This window comes from Plectropomus leopardus, chromosome 11 (genome assembly GCF_008729295.1).
Source record: "Plectropomus leopardus isolate mb chromosome 11, YSFRI_Pleo_2.0, whole genome shotgun sequence".
Classification (NCBI taxonomy): domain Eukaryota; kingdom Metazoa; phylum Chordata; class Actinopteri; order Perciformes; family Serranidae; genus Plectropomus; species Plectropomus leopardus.
In genome coordinates this window covers 4,000,681-4,020,830 of record NC_056473.1, presented here as the reverse complement: position 1 = coordinate 4,020,830, position 20,150 = coordinate 4,000,681, and the positions used below count along the sequence as shown (strand labels likewise).

General features: G+C 41.0%; 1 protein-coding gene across 7 annotated transcripts in view; it reads left to right on the top strand.

The window, feature by feature from the left end:
• The window catches only part of tln2b (talin 2b), a 138,914-nt gene that overhangs the window by 83,259 nt on the left and 35,505 nt on the right, over window positions 1-20,150 (top strand). For all 7 annotated transcript variants that reach the window (XM_042495457.1, XM_042495462.1, XM_042495461.1 and 4 more), the window contains 19 exons: window positions 870-1,053; window positions 1,559-1,672; window positions 2,077-2,185; window positions 2,813-3,021; window positions 3,247-3,345; window positions 4,983-5,150; window positions 5,469-5,763; window positions 8,296-8,462; window positions 9,392-9,520; window positions 11,850-11,963; window positions 12,123-12,236; window positions 12,353-12,487; window positions 13,347-13,475; window positions 13,619-13,721; window positions 16,442-16,650; window positions 17,103-17,222; window positions 17,393-17,590; window positions 18,116-18,255; window positions 19,930-20,023. In XM_042495457.1, coding sequence (XP_042351391.1) covers window positions 870-1,053; window positions 1,559-1,672; window positions 2,077-2,185; window positions 2,813-3,021; window positions 3,247-3,345; window positions 4,983-5,150; window positions 5,469-5,763; window positions 8,296-8,462; window positions 9,392-9,520; window positions 11,850-11,963; window positions 12,123-12,236; window positions 12,353-12,487; window positions 13,347-13,475; window positions 13,619-13,721; window positions 16,442-16,650; window positions 17,103-17,222; window positions 17,393-17,590; window positions 18,116-18,255; window positions 19,930-20,023 — 2,830 coding nt within the window. The remainder of the gene's footprint in view (window positions 1-869; window positions 1,054-1,558; window positions 1,673-2,076; window positions 2,186-2,812; window positions 3,022-3,246; window positions 3,346-4,982; window positions 5,151-5,468; window positions 5,764-8,295; window positions 8,463-9,391; window positions 9,521-11,849; window positions 11,964-12,122; window positions 12,237-12,352; window positions 12,488-13,346; window positions 13,476-13,618; window positions 13,722-16,441; window positions 16,651-17,102; window positions 17,223-17,392; window positions 17,591-18,115; window positions 18,256-19,929; window positions 20,024-20,150) is intronic.

The window sequence follows — 20,150 nt, the reverse complement described above, 5'->3', positions numbered from 1 at the left end:
AATAAGCATATTTCTACATCTAACTCAGTTAATAAAGACCGAACCAGCATTTGGGACTGTTGGAAATGTGGAATAACTAACCACTTGACTAACAAGACTAAGTGAGATGGTATTGTTGAGTTTTATTTTGTTTCTGTCAAGTTTGAATGAACTGTGTTTCACTGTGAGTTATCAAGGCAATTAAACTAATTGTAGTTCGTTGACAGAGAGAAACTAGAATACAAATGGTGTATAGGTGTATTTCGAGTGACATCAAAATGGAAAAGTGGCTAATGTCCACTAGTGGTTCGGCAGCATCTCCTATAATCCCCTTATTTACAGTGAAAACACATTAGTTGTAGTCAATAGACATTGTCATTTTAGGTAGTAGTGGGGAAAAAAATCTTACGTCTATTTTATATATATATATGTGTATATATATATATATATATATATATATACATGTATGTATATATATATATATATGCCAGTAAAAAACGTTTCTTGCCACATGCATAATGCGTAATTGCAACTGGTTACTCATTCAAAATATTTATGATGAATGATAAACAATATGCCACACTTATGCCTTTTTAATGTTACGTGAATTGGTGTTCTATATGATGTACAATGTGATTGTGTTCTACTAATAAAGGTTAACATGCCAAAACCACGTCGCCCACTAATATTGTCATATACCTTACCTACTACACACATCAGGACAGTTTAATTGCAAAGTAGGTTTGTACATGTAAAGAAGTTTTAATGCTTTTAATGCATTCTGTACATGTAGGTTGATAATGCATATGTACTGCAACACCGTCATGATTTAAATGTGCTGAATTATGAAATTCTTCATGCAATGTTTATATCGTCTTTCCCTGTGTAAGGTCCACAATTTTGCAGCAGCAGTTCAATCGGGTGGGTCGTGTGGAGCACGGCTCTGTAGCACTTCCAGGTATAATTCGGTCTGGCTCTATCGGCGGCCCTGACACCTTCAATGTGGGCACCATGCCCTCTGCCCAGCAACAAATCACCACGGGGCAGATGCACAGAGGACACATGCCCCCACTGGTGAGTAAGAGCACTTGCAAGCAAATAGTGTGTCCTGGACAAATGTCATATTTTCACTGTGTTATTATATTTTGACATGAAATGGTAGCATGCAACCCAGGGCTAATCTGTGTGATTAAAATACTGTGTGCGAACAGGGGGGATGAGAAAATGATGAAGCACCGCTGCTCTGCTCTGTTCTCTCTCTTTTTTTTTATATCAGAACACAGTGTCAAGGTACATCATGTAACATGTAAATCTGATCTGCAGGATTTGAAATATTGCTTGTGGTTGCTGCTGTCAACAATGAACCACAATGAACAATATGAAAAGGGCTGTGATTGAGATGGAGAATGAAAGGTTCCTCATATTCACACTAAAAGCCCATCTGTCTCCTGTGGTTTATAGACACTAGATTACAAGATCGAGAGTTTCACAGTTTGGCACCCACATACGATACACATTGTGTATTTAGATTGCTTTTGTCATGTGCAGATTGTGTGTCTCTGTTGTTTGTTGTTGTCAGAGTCTGGCTCAGCAGGCCCTGATGGGAACCATCAACAGCAGTATGCAGTCTGTGCAGCAGGCTCAGGCTGACCTGGGATATGTAGATAATTTGCCTCCACTGGGCCATGACTTGGTAAGTCTCCTTCCCAATTACTACACAGTTTTGAGACATAATTAAGAATAGATGCAGCATGGATAGATTCGTTACCCACCCACATTCCATCATTCACAGCAACTCGAGTTCCACCTCTCTAACATTTGTGCTTTCTGATATTTCAGCCCCTGGTTTTGCAAAGCAGACAGAATAGATAGAATTAAGCATTTACATAACATCACAGTCCGTCATATTTCTCAAATATAATTAGGATACAGAAGGGTCTGTAAATATGGAGGCTGTATTTAATGCATGAGTGTTTCCAAAGCCGTAGGTGTTGTACAGCCCTAGTCCTTTAATCCTGCACGAGAAAGTTTATACGAGCTGAAAATCACCCACTGTGATGAAAGCCAATAGCTCTCCTTTTCCTCCTCCACTGAAAGGCATCCAGGGTTTGGGTTCAGAACAAAGTGGATGAATCCAAACATGAAATCCACTCTCAGGTTGATGCCATCACCGCTGGAACAGCATCTGTGGTCAATCTCACTGCAGGTGAGTGCCCAGGAGAATACTAAACAGCTTCAGTATTCATCCATTTCTACACCACAGTGCTGGTTTGTGAGACCTTTGCTGGAGAACATGGTGAAAATATTGTTTATCTTAACATGATTGTAACCCCGAGGTGTGAATCAATAAAACAATGTTTTCCAAGTCAGCGTTAAGCACTCACGGATGATGATCTTTTAAACAAAAGTGCATTTCCAATTTTTTTCCTGATAGATGTTTCTGCTGATAAATAAATCTTGAACTTGTTGTCCTGAAGCGCAGGCTGTGTCTCTCTCTGCTCCCCTCGTCGCTTGGCACAACGCCAGCCAAGTTCCTGCCAGCCTTTTGTAGGGTTTTAATCTTGACTCACCATCTGTTTGGTTGCACTTACACTCCCTCCAGTAGCTAACAGAAAGTTTTCCTTCTTCACGGCCACTTGCTTCATCAACATGCTCATCTCTGTGGAACCATCTCAAATGGGCTCTAATTATGACACTGACACTGACGTGTGTGTTACAGCATATGACACACAAGCTGCCCCGCGGATTAGCTAAATCAATGTGGCAGCAGCGCGACAAATTAAGATGTGCAGCAGAGGTGTAGTTTGTAACGATGGTGATTTTTCTCTCGCAGGTGAGCCTACGGACACTGACTACACAGCGGTGGGCTGCGCCATCACCACCATCTCCTCCAACCTCACAGAAATGTCCAAGGGTGTCAAGCTGCTCGCGGCATTAATGGACGATGAGGTGGGCAGCGGACACAAGCTCATGGGCGCTGCCAGGATGCTGGCGGGAGCTGTGTCAGATCTGCTCAGATCTGTTGAGCCTGCAGCCGCTGAGGTGAGACGCCCACTGATTATTGTACCGACTTGGACCTCATCCACCTCTGTAATCCCGGTAGCCACAAAGCCACATACGCTGTTGAACCGCATATTTTGATTTTTATCAGTGTCTCAGTGAAGATATTCTGGGATGATTTTTGATCCAGAAATCTGTTTTAGATCAGGCCTGTGTGAGAACGGGCCAGGCCAGAGTAATGAATGTGGTGATGTCATCTCTGTACAGCCCAGACAGACGGTGCTGACTGCGGCAGGAAGCATCGGACAGGCCAGCGGGGACCTGCTCCGTCACATGGGGGAGGGCGAGACCGATGAGAAGTTCCAGGTTGGACACCACCCACCCACTGTTCCTATGACACTACCGGCCAAACAGGAAGACACACACATGTTCTCAGGCTGCCTTTAAAAATGTCAATACACACTCGAGCAATCACCTCAGGCTTTATTATTAGACTGTTACTTTATGGGGATTTTATAATAAAGTGTCAAAAGGAGAGCTTTTAGTAGTAAAACAACACAATGTCTCAGACACCCATTAACACAAGGTTATGTAAAGTGCAATAAAAGCACTTTACTATAAAACAGATAGACTTTATTATTTACCTCCTAAAATTCACAATCACATTCTGCCTCTTGTCAAAAGGAATACTTCACGACCCAAATAACCATTTGTGTGTCAGTTACTCAGTTGAATTCATGAGGAAGACATTTTTCTCCCATGACTCTGTCAAGAAAGAATCCAAAAATGGAGAAAATTCTTTAAAAAATTGAAGTCATAGGTGACGCATTTAAAGCATAACTATATCAAAACATCAGTTTACAAATCTCAATATATGCAGTACAATCTTTTTATCGTTAATCCAGTCATATGCTTAGTGCCTCCAACACAGACACACCTTTCTGACAGGGAACTGAATTAAAAGTGAAGAGACTCCATTTTACCCTGCTGAACACACACAGGCTGCTTTTCTCCCACTGCCTTGATCAGTTAGTTTTCTTGTGTTATTATGTGACTTTGGTGTTGTAAAGCAGTTGTTCCCAACTGGTCCAGCCACTGAGTGCAGATTTCTCCTTAGTCATTAGTTCAAGGTCCAAACATTACAGAAGTAATCACATATTCAATTTTATTTGACACATTAAAAAAAAAAAAAAAAAGACGTATTTATTCATATCGTATGTCATATATTTGTTAGAATGTATTCATTTGCATTATGTATCTTTTTGTTTTATAGTTATATATTTTTTTTTTTTAAAAATCCTTTTTAAATTTTTAGCTTTTTTTCTTTAAAACATTTTTGCAGTTTTGTTTTTTCTTTAAAAAAATCTTTGGGTAAAAAAAAAACAAAAAAACAAACAACAACTTGAAAACCTACCAACTGCAGACCCATCAAAATACAGTGTGCAAAAATTACATCTTTTATCACAGCCATTAACTGTAAAAACAGAAATAATCATTGTAATTTCAAACTGACAGTCCTTGAACACATCATGTGTTACGAACACTTCATGCATTTTCCCAGAGTCACTCAGGAGGCTCAAGGAAAAACGTGTGGCTTTGGGGAAAGTAAAAAAAAAAAGAAAACACCAGCCAGTTTTTCACAAACTTGACATGGTGCCGAATCACTTGCAGTCCATTCAAAATGGACCCGCGATCCACTTTTGGACAGAAACCCACCAGTTTGGAACCACTGTTGCAAAGGGTTCATCTGTATTCACCAAATTAACACAATAACACAATCAAACTATTGATCACACCAGCAGTGGTCATTTAAGGGGTTAAAGTATTCCTTAAAGTAATTTGTACTATGATACTACTGTAATTCTTTGTCATTTAGATGTCCAGCATCTACACTGTATCAACTGAACAAATTGAGTTAAAAACATTAACTCTCCTGGTTCCTGCAGTCACATGTGCGCAGCTGTGCTGAGTTTCAGTGAAGGACATTGATTAATATGTTGCAGGACACCCTGATGAATCTGGCCAAAGCGGTGGCCAATGCAGCTGCTATGTTAGTCCTGAAGGCCAAGAACGTGGCCCAGGTGGCTGAGGACACCATATTGCAGAACCGGGTGATCGCAGCTGCCACTCAGTGTGCTCTGTCCACCTCGCAGCTGGTCGCCTGCACCAAGGTACTGATCTAAAACTTGTTCATCACAGTAGCCAAGTAGGTAAAGGACATAAAAAAGGTCAGGTTATTATTCAAGCAGAGTGTATGGCACCTGCTGCTGTAGTTTTGATACAGTTTAGTATGGAAATGTGCAGTAATACACTTTTTTTATGTATAAAAACAGGTCCTTGTTTACATCTTGAACAAAATAATATGACATGATTCATTTTAAAGGCTGGATTTACTCTTCTGAGCTAGATCAAACAAGAACCACTGTAGATTAAGTCTCTTCTACTCTTATAATTAGTGTGAGTTCTGCTAACGGCTATGTGTGGTGCAGGTGGTGAGCCCAACCATCAGCTCCCCAGTGTGTCAGGAGCAGCTTGTCGAGGCCGGGAAGCTGGTGGACCGTTCCGTTGAAACCTGCGTCAAGGCTTGCCGCTCGGCCAGCGATGACGGCGAGCTGCTGAAGCAAGTCGGGGCAGCAGCCGGTGTGGTGAGCCAGGCTCTCAGCGACCTGCTTCAGCACGTACGCCACTACGCCAGCTGCGGGGAGCCCATCGGACGTTACGACCAGGCCACGGACACCATCATGAATGTGACAGAAAACATTTTCACTTCCATGGGTGATGCTGGTGAGTAGAAAAAGAAGAGTGAAGTCAGTGTAAAATGCTTTCAAATACTGAAAGAAGCAGGTGATCTTTAAACCTTAGGGCCAAAATCAGGCTATAAAAACCTATTATATATTAGTATTATTTTCTACTTTCATTGATTAAGTTTTTAACCAGCATCAGTCCTAATTATAAATATCAATTATTTATTAATTTTCAGAATTTAACCTCACAGCCTGGGATATGTCAGTGACTTGCAGAATCATTGATTGTGACAGTGCACCCAGTGGAAATATGTTTTCTCCATATGCCAATTAGCTTCAAAAATGATGTCATCAGGTGAAAAATAGTAACAATTACAAATGCCAAGGCAAAAGCCCAGAATGACACCCAGAAATAATACAGTGCATGTTTATATGCTTTGATGGCTGTTGGATCAGAAATTGCAGCTTGAATGGGTTTTAGTGGCACAATTCTTGCACTTAACCCTCTGAAACCTGAGCAAATTGGTTTGATTTCTTTCCCGAACATCGGTAGGAGGCTATGAGCAACTTAACTAGACATTGCTAAAAAAGAAGAAAAGAAAATGAAATATGTAATTTTTAAGTAGTAACACTCCCTAAGGGTTAATTAATACCTGCTTTCACTTGACTAGTTCTCATGTGTTATTACATAAGAGGGTCTTAAGATATGTCTGGATATGTGTCCATGATAAGAGATCTAAAAAATCCTGTAGAAATATTGTCAAAGTTCAGGGTATTTGTTATGGTTTAAGCCATGAGGCTGAAGAATTTCCAAACACAGCTAATTCTCAAGGGGCTGTAAGGAAACATGTCATCCAAAACCACTACAGTGCTCTCAATCTGGTCTCAATCAGCATCAGGGAGGCTTTGAAATGTAAAAGGAAACACATGACCAGGGTATTTTTGGAGGGACAAACTTTTTACCTTTCATAAATCAACAGGGAAAAAAGAGAAAATATGTAGCAATAGATTTCAGTGATTACAGTCCACTCTTGAGCGTATGGGTTGATTCCCTAAGGCCGCTGGATGTAGGTTGTAAAGCACCTGGATGTCTTCACAGTCTTTCACAGACTTCTTTGGGTGAGTTATTTGGAGCTGGAGGTAGGTGTTTGGGAAACACAGCTTTTTATAGCAGGTGAGTGGGGAGATGGTACATATATTCCAAAGACTTTGATTTGTGTGAGAGAGGATGACTCACTGGAAACCTTCAGCTATAAAAGTTCATGAAGGTGGAAACAATAATGTGACTAAGCAAGACTGGGACTGATGCAGAAATTTCTTAGTGATACATTCAAGTTGGGCGAGATGATGGTACGCTTTATTTATTTATCTATTTATTTATTTATACCAGATTCTTACCAAAGTGGGCATGTCTGTAAAGAGGAGACTCATGGGTACCCACAGACAGGTCAGAGGTTAAGGTGGACCTTAAAAATGGCCGTGCTGATTTTCCATCACCAAAATGTAGCCTAAATTTGGAGCATTATTCCAACCCCTCCTTGAGAACCTAGCATGACTAGTATCACTGGATTTGTCTGGTATTACTCTCGTTTCATGTGATACCAGTATTATCACTCCAGCTCTTAAAGTCAGCTCTGTACTGCCTTTTAAAGACAGGAATATCAGCTGGTGGAAAAAAATGAATATGGACATACGAACTTGAATCACAAAGGGATAGCTGGGATCTTTTGAAGAAGGGATGTATGAGGTACTCATTCATAGTCAGTGTATTGCATAGAGTAGATGGCAGTCAGCACAAACTCAGTTTGGAGAAGTAGACACAAGTACGGAGACGGAAGCTTAACGTCTATGTTCTCGATAAAGACACCAAACTCTATGAAAAAAAACGTTATTTTAGCTCAGGGAAATTGGGAGCTGCCTCAGTTAGTTAATTCATTTGTTGTTGTGTGACTTTGGTGAGTTCAAACTGTTCCTTTTTATTGCAAAATTTAAAACAGTAACACAAAGAAACTAACTGATAGAGGCTGCTTTTTAGGTAGCTGAAAATATGTGTGTTGCTGCTGCCATCCACAGCTGTGCATTGTTTAGCTGCCTGCTTCTGCTAAGGGGTTGTGCCGACCATCATCTACTGTATGTAATAAAGTTCTCCACTGTGGTGGAGAACTTCATAAAGCCCACCGTAAAAGATTAGAACTATCCCTTTAAGCCACTGAATTAGACCAAAATAGACACTTCTATTGGGTATTTTATCTATTCAGTCTCAAAGGAATGTCCAGAAAATGTTCTGGCTTAATGGGTGATGACAAATCTGAAACTTAACCATCACTTTGAAATAGTTCTGGCTGTCAAAATGGATACAAATCTACAGCAATCTGCACAACAAATAGACAGTCCTCACAGAAAAAGAAAAACAATGTAAATGGACAGAGACGCCAAATCAGCTTTGCAGCACAAACTGAATTTCAGTTGCAACATGGGCTTGTCTTTGTGCTTCTATCCTAGTTGCTAATCTTGATGTTTATGTTGGGCATCTGCCTTTATGTACTTACTTCCTGTCTGTGTGTGCCAACAGGTGAGATGGTGCGTCAGGCCAGGGTGTTGGCCCAGGCCACCTCTGACTTGGTCAATGCCATGAGATCTGACGCAGAGGCTGAAGTTGATGTTGACAACTCCAAGAAACTGCTGGCTGCAGCCAAACTCCTGGCTGATGCCACAGCTCGGATGGTGGAGGCTGCTAAGGTAAGCATTACATCTATGCTCTTTCTGTTGTTTTTTTTTTCCTTTTTAAAATTATATTTAACAAAAAAAATACATAAAATGATTAAATATTAGTGTATACATGTATATATAAATATATGTGTGTGTGTGTGTGTGTGTGTGTGTGTGTGTGTGTGTGTGTGTGTACATACAATGTAACATCAAATTTATGATAAGCCTGCTTTTATTGAACCATAGAACAGGGCTTTATGGAACAATAATATTTGTAGAAAAAGAAAAAAGTAAATATAATAAATTCAGCACCTCTGTATGGAGATATTCTATCTTATATTTTAAATGATAAATAGGACACATTTCTAATTAGTTTAACTCCATTACAAACTATCAGTTTGATCCACCTCTGCTGAGATTGTACATTTTATTTCATTAATTCATTTTTATTCTTGTTTTTTTCTATCAGCACTGCTATAATGTCCTTGCACTTTTCATACTGAATGCATGCAAAGATGATCTGAATTGAATTGCTTTCATTTGATAAAATACACATTTTGGCATTATTGCATGCACAAGCTACCATCATCATTTCACATCCAAAATAAAAGGGTGCAGCATCAGTGGCTCTTAATAAGCCCCTGGCATTGTCGAGCAGGATACAATCAGTGTGAAATACCCAGGCAAGTGAAACGTTGCCTATGGCACATTAGATGTTTTTGATCTGTGACACATTAATCACCACATCACTGCCATAATCAAAAAGGAAGTGGCAATCTGGCACCGACGGTTTCCTTGGAAACTGCCAGAAAGCAGACAGAGCTAAAGGCCTATTTGCATGTATTGCAGAAACGTGCGAAACCGTTGTTAAACTTTCATTACTGACATCTGATAGCTGTTGTTATGTACTGCGTATTTGTGTCATGGTAATGTGTGTCTTGGTGTTTATGTGCTCTCAGGGGGCGGCTGCCTACCCAGAGAACGAGGACCAGCAGCAGAGGCTCAGAGAAGCAGCTGAGGGGCTCCGTGTAGCCACTAATGCTGCAGCTCAGAACGCAATAAAGAAAAAGCTGGTCAACAGGCTGGAGGTGAGTCATTAGAGTGTTCTTATCTATGTTTGTTTGACCTTCATCAAAATCCCCTCCATGTTTCTCATACTGGCAAAGATGTCATGAAAAGATCTCTTTTCCACATTGCAATAATAATAACATTATTATTATTATGATGATGAAAAAAAGATTAAGAACACTTTATGTCTCACTTCCTGCCTTTTAACTGCAATGTGGAAAAGAGATCTTTTCATGACATCTTTGCCAGTTATAGAGTGCTTTTCAGGGTATTCAGACACACTTTAAAAAAGTCAAAACGATCATAAAATAAAATACATTCAAACACACAATAAAATGTAGTAATAACATAGTATACCATAAAATGAAAAGGCAAAACAAAAAAACAACAATTTAAACATTTAAAGCAGAGGTGAAAAACAGATGTTGTTACAGCAGTTACAACGTTAAGAAATCTTGAAAATTACCTGGCCTACAACACTTAATTTTTTTAATTCTGATTGCCCCGACCTCACTCCTGTCTTTGGTTTTATTGGTCTGTATCAACATTTTGTTTCAAAATGTCCATGAAGCTCCCCCATATATTCTCAAAAACTGCCAGCTTTCCTCTTGTAATATGTTAGTTTTTCCAAAGCCATATGAAATTAATTATACATTAAAAGCAGTTTTGAACAGGTGGGTGTTGATAAGTGTTTTGAACTGGGAGAGGTCGGTGCAGTCACCAGTGTGTTGTGGGAGAGACTTTCAGAGCTAAGGGGACGGCTATAGAGAAGGCTCTGTGGCCCCAGGTTTGGTGCTTGGTCCTGAATAGTGGAGACAGAAGGTTGGCATCAGAGGAGCGGAGGGTGCGGGAAGCAGTGTGGCAGTTGAGCAGGTCAGTGAGGTAGAAGGGAGCCTGGTTATGGAGGGCTTTGTGAGTGAGGAGGAGGACTTTGAAATGTAGTCGTTATTGGACCGGGAGCTGGTGGAGACTGGAGGACAGGGGGGATGTGATCACGTGAGTGAGTGAGCGAACAAGCAGCAGAGTTCTGGATTTGCTGGAGTTAATTGGGGACTTTGGATGATGCATCATAGAGAATGCTGTTGCAACAGTCACTTCTGGAGGTAATGAAGGCATGGATTAGGGTTTCAGCTGCAGTGAGGGAGAGGGATGGGAAAAGAAGAGCTATGTTTTTAAGGTGAAAGGAGGCAGTTCTGGTGATGTGGTTGGCATGTTGTTTAAAGGAGAAATTACTGTCAAATATGACACCAAGGTTGCGGACGTGTGGGGACGAGTGCAAAGTGAAATTATTTTGTCATTTTATATATATATAGAAATAAATGGAGAGTTTAGACATTAGGCTAAAGGAAACAAAGAATAATGAAATGCCTCAGCAGTCATTTGTACAAATATAGCCCATTTAGTATATTTGTCTGTGTTATTTCTCTTTTCCCGTAGCAGTGAGCTATAAATCCCATTAGTGCTGTGAATGAGCTATCTGAGTGTAAAGATCTGTGTTTAGCCCTTGGTATCAGTTTGCCCCCTAATGACTAGACCCTCTCAGCTCCAAAGCGCCCAATGTTCAATTTCCTAGGCACATAAAGTATGCATTACCCAGGGCTGGGATCAGCATGATATCAGACATATATCTCAGTTTGCCTCCTTCCATCAGATGTTTGCGGTAATGGTGCTAACAGTCGCCTCCATCAAGGAAATGTTTGAGCCACTGAGGCCAAAGTGTCATGAATCTGCAAGTGTGCAATGAAACAATTATCACAGTCAGCCCTTAAGACCTCATTAATCTTACCTGTTATGTTTCGGCACACCGTCATTCAGCTTATATTATGTAAAAGTAAATAAGATATAAAGAGCATACTACACCGTATGTTGAGAATTCTGCTCTGACCTATCATGTCGGTTCTACGTGCAGTTCAGTCTTGTCTTTTTTTTTTCTCGTAGTATAATGATATCATGTATCTTGGCTCTCTTTTATCATCCTCCCCTGCTCACCCACTCAGCAAGGAATGTCTTCTCCCTCTGTTTTCAATCTTGTCATCACTTCAAAGCCAGTCTTGTGTCTAGGAATTAATGTGAGCTAAGCAATATGTTCTCAGTGCTTTAGTTTCAGAAACATAGCAAGAAGAAAGCAGTGCTGATCATTCTGTGAAATGAAGATTGAGCACTGCAATGCATCCCATTTTCCTCTTCTTAAAGGCTGTTTGGTTTGTGACCCCTTTTAGTTTGATTAGAACAACTCTGTCTGAGCACACAACATGACAGCGTAATACTGCACAGAGTGAATGTTACTCTCAGCCAGGCGCAACTCTCTGACTTTTGCCAAAATGATTGCCATTTGTATCTCCTCAACAGATAGCTGCTAAGCAGGCAGCGGCTGCTGCTACTCAGACCATCGCAGCTGCGCAAAACGCTGCCGCTTCTAACAAAAATACAGTCTCACACCAACAGCTAGTGCACAGCTGCAAGGTATGATTGTGTACTTTTTTAATGAAGAAATGTCAAATATTGTACTGAAACATCAATATTGCCATTAAAATGTGCGATTTGGTAGTCTTAGCATTTTTTTCTCTTTCAACCATGATGATGTAGATATGAAACATATGTTACTGGTGTGTTTCTATGCAGGCAGTAGCAGATAGCATCCCCCAGTTGGTGCAGGGGATGAGGAGCAGCCAGGCCCAGCCTGAGGAGCTCGGTGCCCAGCTTGCCCTCATCATGGCAAGCCAGAGCTTCTTACAGGTCAGACCTTTCACCACGACATTACGTTACTATCAAACCCTTTGTCATCAGATACACAAACAAGAAGTTCTCCTTTAGTGCTTATGAGTTGTTGTTTTTCTGTCATTATTGTTCAGCCTGGGAGTAAGATGGTGACGTCTGCGAAGTCAGCCGTTCCGACAGTTGCTGACCAGGCTGCTGCTATGCAACTGGGCCAGTGTGCCAAGAACTTGGCTACCTGCCTGGCCGAGCTCAGGACGGCCACCCAGAAGGTATCTATACTGTACTCAACACTGTTAGAGCTAGCAGGAGTAATCTCACTGATGCAGGATGTTTTTAGCTATCTCTTGTTTGTTGTAAGGTTTAGGTAAGCCCGCTTCTTTGAACTCATTTTAGAGATACCAAGCATGGCATATAGGCTGGCATCCTCTCTATGCTGTGCAATATAACGAAATATATCATCTGACAATTTTTAAAAAAGTCTATTGTTTCATATTATGCTATATTGTTAATATATATAATAATAATATGATAATATTTTGCATGCATCCACATGGCAGTCAGATTTTGTCAAATCTTTGCAATCTATGAACTGGAGAGCTGATAGTTTGTTTCCAGCTCACAGTGGATGAATCCTCATACAGTTTAACTGTCTGCTAATGCTAACATACAATTGTTCAAAAAAGCTTAAAGTCCACAGTAAAACCCATGGATGTATTAGGAAGACAAAAACATCAACACTTCCAACCCGGGTTCTTCAAAATAAAAGCACCATGGGTTCCACTTTCATTTATTTAATCAAAACAATACTTTATTTAACTGTACTATAACTGTACTTTATTAAACTTTATACTTTCGTTAACATTCTTACAGTATTTTATTAAAATGTATCATAACAGTAGTTTATGTACTTTATTTCATGGCTGTAGCTACTTTATTTGTAACTGTAGTTCATTTAATAATGTTGTATTTTAGTAGTTTACACAGTACAGGAGATTTTGAAAATATCGAGATATATATCATGTATTGCGATGTAGCCTTAAAATATCATGACATTATTTTAAAGCCATATCGCCAAGCCCTAGATGGAGCGCATCATGTGACAAATACATATTTGTGCGTCATTTGAAGGCCCATGAAGCTTGTGGTCCCCTGGAGATCGATTCAGCCCTCAAAACTGTACAGACACTCAAGAGTGAGCTACAGGATGCAAAGATGTCTGTCATTGACGGCCAACTCAAACCTCTTCCTGGGGAAACGGTCAGTGCAGAGCAACCCGTGCTGTCAAGTTCAGTTGAATCATTATACTTCTATACTACTATAATATGTAGTCATACTTATATGATGAGGAGATCCGAGCTATGAATCAGATGGTTTATTTGTGTGTTACGTTTCTCACACAGCTGGAGAAGTGTGCTCAAGATTTAGGGAGTACGTCAAAGGCTGTGGGCTCCTCCATGGCCCAGTTGCTGACTTGTGCCGCACAAGGCAATGAACATTATACAGGTAAGAGAAGTGCATTATGCAAAAAGAGCAGGTTGTAAAGCTACAGTTAGTCACTGTTACAAAAATAACTTTGTGTCATATTTGCTAAAACTGTCACTATATTCTGAAAAAAGAACAAAAAAATCTTGTTCCTCCTCCCCTACATATTGCTTCTAATAGTATTTGCTAAAATCTACCATTGTGCACTAACAACAACCAACTACAACAGCTGTCAAATATGTCAATTAGTTTCTGTGCACAGTTTCTGTGCAGTCAGACTGCCAAACAAGGCAGCTCTGATCAAACATAAATCAAGATTCTGTTAGTGTATTGCCTATTTCTCACCTTAAATGTTTTCAGAAACATATTTTAGTGTACTATCGGGAGGTGGGAGTGGTGCTGGATGGGTCCAACACGCCCAGTGTTTGCTTATCGAATGCGTGCAGAGCCAAACCATGATGTTTTTTCCTAAACCTAACCAAGTATGTTTGTTGTCTAATTCTGACCATGGTCCTTTGTTGACGGCCTGACATTGGTTGCCACGTGCTTTTGTTGCTTCATCCTAATGATGAGCTTTTGTTGACATCCCAGTGTTGGTTGAGGCATTCCGGAACATCAACAGCAGATTCAGGAGGACACCTAACGCATAATATGTAGATGTGAAAGTCCCAAGACAAAGACAATATCTAATGACTTGAGATAAGAACGTGTTGGTTTTGCTGTAAAATGAGAACGTTTGTGACCCGGTCGGCACGTTGGAAACAGTCAACTAAAGTACCAAGCACCACCCACCAGCTGTACTAACTTTCTGATGTTACAGATAAACAGTACACTAAAAAGTTTCTGAAAACATTGGAGGCAAGACATAGGCAGTGCAGTACAACAATCTTGATTCATATTTGATCAGCGCTCCCAAGTTTGACAGAATAACCACAGTTCACAAGCAGTGATTGATATGACTGACAGCTGCATTAGAGACCACTGAGCTCTGATTGGTTGTTTTCATTCACATGCAGTAATGCAGTTAGTAGTGCAACAAGCCAATAGAGTAGAGTTTCCACACATTATCTGTCTCATGAAGTGCTGCGTGAATATAGTGACAGTTTGAGTAAATATGAAAGAGGTTATTTTTCCATTAAAGATACAGCTACAACTTCAAGTAGGCGGTAAGTTAAATGATTTACTTATATCTTGAGTAGTCAGCTTGCCAGCGTGGTTAAATGTAATAAATAAATGTGGATAGCTGAATGTAATTTTAAATGAAAACGGTTGTTCCTTCAAACTGTGCCAAGTGTAAAGGAAAAGCAGGCAGAGGAAATTATGACTTTTTTATTTGTGCTATCACCATTGCCTTTAACTGAACCCTTTTTTATCCAGTGTGGTTTGGCTGTTTTGCCGTCAATTGTGGCCCAATTGAGGATCTCATGGGAGGGGAGATGAAGACAGATAGAGAAAAGCATTTCGAACAATGAATGCTCCCAGGCAGCACTACATGCTGTGGCCCTCGGTGGTGCTCACTACTCATTAATCTTATTTTCACTAGATTTAACATTCCATCAGCAAATGGCTCCACTTGGCTGGTTAATGCAATTTGATGCAATTTGCTGCTTTTCTTCTCGGCTCTGTGTATAATAAGTTAAGGGCACCTCCCGTGTGGAACCATATTTATTATATTAACTAATTTATTTAAACAATGAGGGCATTTCGGTATCACAGTTTGTTCTCAGTGTGGTATGGCTGGCCCCTGCCAGCTGATTTGCACAATACAATTACAATTATAGTAATGACACGGAATACACATACCTCTGTGTCTGTGTTACTTAAACAGGACTGCTGCAAAGTAAAACTAATTAGATTGAAATTAATGTTTGGTAAAATGTCACTCTCAATTTCTACAGAGACGCAGTTACTTACTCTCACGCCATAACAATGTTCAACAAGGAGAATCTGAACATCATATTTCCTCTTTATCTGTAGAATAGTTCATCCATAGATGCTACAGTAGAAAGACTGTGCTTATGTTTATCTAATTTACATTTCAGTCTCTACTGAGTTGCTGTCAATTCTCTTCCATTTGTGCAGGGCTTCACCCCAACATGCAAACACACACACACACACACACACACACACACACACACACACACACACACATACACACATACACACCCACAGTTAGGCAGAGAGTAGAGCAGAGCAGAGATTCTACACGTGTTATGTTAAGTGTATTGCAAAGCACTGCGGCTAAAAGCCAACGAGTAAATGATTAACAGATTGATCCAACTGTCTGAAAAACAGGCGAAAATATCCTTATTTTTTAGATGCACACAACATAAAACTAGCATCAGTGGCAAGGATGCAAACGTTAGCCCTGTTGCTCCCGAACAGAACACTACTAGCTCTCCTGCTGAAACTGCGTCCCCTGACAAGCAGCACAGGACTCACAACAGGATGACAGGCTTTGATCCAACTTGGCTGTCAGGAAGGAAATTCTCCACCTGGCTCTACAAGACAGAACTTGGTAAATAAATAAACAAATAAATAATTAAGCTAAAGATGAATACAGTACATAGAAAATGAATAGAAATCATTGAAGTTTTCTTCATTGGTTGGTAATAGGAGCCGGAGGCCATCCTCATCCAGCCCAGGCAACCCCCCACCCCCCACCCCCATATTCTCTCTATCAATGTACCTCTAATCAAAATGATGCATCTTCATTTCAACATTTTGCTGGTGGTTTGCAGGTGTGGCTGCCAGAGAAACAGCACAGGCTTTAAGGACATTGGCTCAAGCAGCCAGAGGAGTGGCAGCCAGCACCAAGGAGCCTCAGGCTGCAGCTGCGATGCTGGACTCAGCCCAGTGCGTCATGGAGGGCTCGGCCATGCTGATCCACGAAGCTCACCAGGCCCTGGTTCATCCAGGAGATGCTGAGAGTCAACAGAGACTGGCACAGGTAGTGTAGCTCCCAGTAATATATAACCCAGGGGCGGTGATACTCATGTAGCAATCACATTGTTCCTCTCAGGTCCCTTTCTCTCTCTCTTTCTCTCTATCCATCTCTCCTCTACTGATTTGTGAACATTTCTTTTTTCCATAACAATCATACCCTCTAAGCGTTGCTATTTTCTCTCTGCTCTGTCTCTCGCCTGGTATTCCTCTCTCAGGAGTGCCAGAGTAAAACTGCTCATTCTCCTGCAGCCCTTCAGGGGATAAACATATTGTTTGGCATATATCTGTGACAGCAGCATAAATTAGTGACACGGATTACTGTGCACCGCTGTGAGCCCAATTTGCATTTGAGATGTTTTTTCCCCTCATAGCTTTGCTCTGGGACTTTGTATTGTGCTGCACATTTTTAGAATGACTAATGGCAGTCCATTGACAGGGCCTTGTGCTGTGTTTCAGGTGGCCAAAGCAGTGTCACACTCTCTGAATAATTGTGTGAATTGCCTGCCAGGCCAGAAGGATGTTGACATGGCTCTCAGGAGCATCGGAGAGGCCAGCAAGAAGCTGCTGGTGGACATGGTAAGTCCCATCTGTACTTGGGGATCTCCTAGTGCATTTGTACTTACACAAAAACATCTGTACTGCTCACATATATTAAAATATGTGAGCAGGTTATTTCCATTTGACTTGATTTTTGATAGTTTGTGTACTACAGTATGCCCTAATTGGCGTGTGTCTTGTCTTTGAAGCTCCCTCCCTGCAGTAAGACATTCCAGGAGGCCCAGAGTGATCTGAACCACACAGCAGCTGAACTCAACCACTCTGCAGGCGAGGTCGTCCACTCCTCTCGTGGAACGAGCAGCCAGCTGGCTGCGGCCTCAGGGAAGTTCAGCCAAGACTTTGATGAGTTCCTGGATGCTGGCATTGAGATGGCAGGACACACCCAAGTAGGTTTCATGATCATTCAATCCCCCCCACACACACACCATTAAAACAATTAAGTAGTAATCCACTGCCCCTGGTATTTTACACATGAAGAGGAGTATTCAAGCCTTTTAATGGACAAATGTAAACGTCTTAAAATCCAAGCGGACAAGCTCATATTTTTGTGTCACTTTATTACCTAAGCTATTTAAAGTCATTTGTTAATTAGACCTTTTCATCTAATTAATTTAGGCGCATGATCGTTCCCAAGAGTACTAACACAGTCAGATGTAATGAGATTTTGTGATGTTCTTGTTCTGGTTATTTTGCTCATTAATTCGAGAAGATCGTCTGGGATTGGAGTTGATGTAGCATGACACCCGAGCTTTAATCAGGCTCAAAGCGGCCTGCTGAGTGAGGAGAGGGGATATAGGTGGTAGATACATTCTTTACAATACTTAATCCCTTGACAGCTCTCTCGGAAACCGTAGATACTCTAATTCCACTTGAAAAATCACCTGTATTTTTCCTTTTCCTCGCTTGTGCAGAGCCAGGAGGACCAGATCCAAGTCATTGGTAATCTGAAGAACATCTCCATGGCGTCCAGTAAGCTGCTGCTGGCTGCCAAGTCGCTGTCTGTGGATCCAGGTGCAGCCAATGCTAAGAATCTCCTGGCTGTGGCAGCAAGGTGCGACAAGATGCACATAGCACCTGATATGTATCAGACATTGTCTTTTTTCTATTTTTTTTAATGAAAATTATACAGTCTTTGAAAGTAAAAGGAACCATTTTGTCCCGAATATGAAAACAGGTCCATATTCAAGCATGTAGCAAGTTATGAAAAATTTTGACTATTAACTATTGACTATTAAACTTAAAGGTACTCTATGTAACTATTTACATGTGTTAATTGCCTTTTATTGCCAATGGGTGAACAGATTGTAACATAAATTAAAAGCTGAGGTCTTCCTCAACTTTCTCAGTTGCCTATAACAGCCTGAGTGTGGAGGACTGACTTCTATGTAAATGACTTGGGCCAAATTTTCTGGAAAAGTCCAAATGATTTGATGAATTTTCACCAAGAAATCCCTTTTTGGCAGAAAGCCTTCAGCTCACACTTCTCCCAACAGCATGCTGCTTCTCTCTTCAGCTAATCTTAGCTAAAAAATGGAGTCCACTAACGTCAGCAGATGACTGGCACCCACCACAATGCAGAGTTCATACATACTGTTTCCGCTTTATACATTTTGCAGCAACAGCCGGCTATATTCCTCCGGGGGGAGTAATCTCTGAGTGGTGAGGATTGTGGTAGGACCATGAGGTGTTCTGGCTAATTTTTGTCATGTTTATGGTCTGAGGAACAGTAAATTCATCAAATTCAGTGCCCCATATCATAATTTCAGTGCTCCCAGGTGCTAAAGGAAACACAAACGTGAAATACCTTGTGATAGTGTGGTTTTAGCTCGCTAACAATGGCTTGTTATCTAGCGTGGACGAATTGCTAGTTTGAATGCAGCAAAATATTGTATAGAGGGGATAAAGTGAAATGCATTCAGACTTTTGTACTCAGGATATAAAGCGACAAACGTCAGATCCATGCAGTGTAGCTAACCCAGGCTAAAGTTAGCTAGCTAACTGTAAAGCTAAGCTGAATGGAACTGCCATTGGTTGTTTTGTAATGATAAAGTAATATGCAAATGCCAAGGTAGTTAGTATCATGGAGCCATGTTCCAAAAAACGGAGTGCTACATACATATGAACATACCGATGTAATTTTATTTTAAATATGAATGTCAGTTATTTTCCAGTGTTCTATCAATCGGTGTACCCCAATTGTGTGATGTCATTTAAGACCGTGATTTCTCCTCTTTCCACCTTCCTTCGGTTAGGGAGGTTGCTGACTGTAGTTTACTGAACAGCCTCCAAGTGAGGTGTCAATAAAAAGAATATATTTTCTAAAACACATACAGAACACTTAAATGTCACAAAACATCTTCCTGCTGCATGCGTATGCCACTCCCAATCTGTGCCTGTTGGGCATTGCAAGAGGGAGTACATAGTGAGAAGCCAGCAGCTGGTCCCGCAGGGCTTTGGGCCTGACTGACTTCTCTCTGTCTAATTAGGAAGATGGAAGCCTTGGCTCGGGCCTGTCTGTGCTCAGCAAAGCTGAACACAAACTCAAGACAATCTCGGCACTCCTGTGCAGCGTGTTAGCCTATCGCAGCGAGAGGCCAGCAGTGCCATGCTTGAGTAGGGGAGCTAAAAGCATGTGTGAGTGAGTGTGAGTGAAGGCAGGCTGAGTGTGCATGCAGAGGACACATGTGAGAACTAAAAAGCCTGTGTGGCTTCCTGTGTGTTTCAGGGCAGTGACAGAGAGTATTAACCAGCTGATCACGATCTGTACCCAGCAAGCGGCAGGACAAAAGGAATGTGACAACGCCTTGAGGGAGTTGGAGGTAGCCGTCTTCACCTACACTGTACACACACACACACACACACACACACACACACACACACACACACACACACACACACACACTCTCTGTCTCTTGCCTGTTTTCTGTTGCCTCTACATGCCTGTAT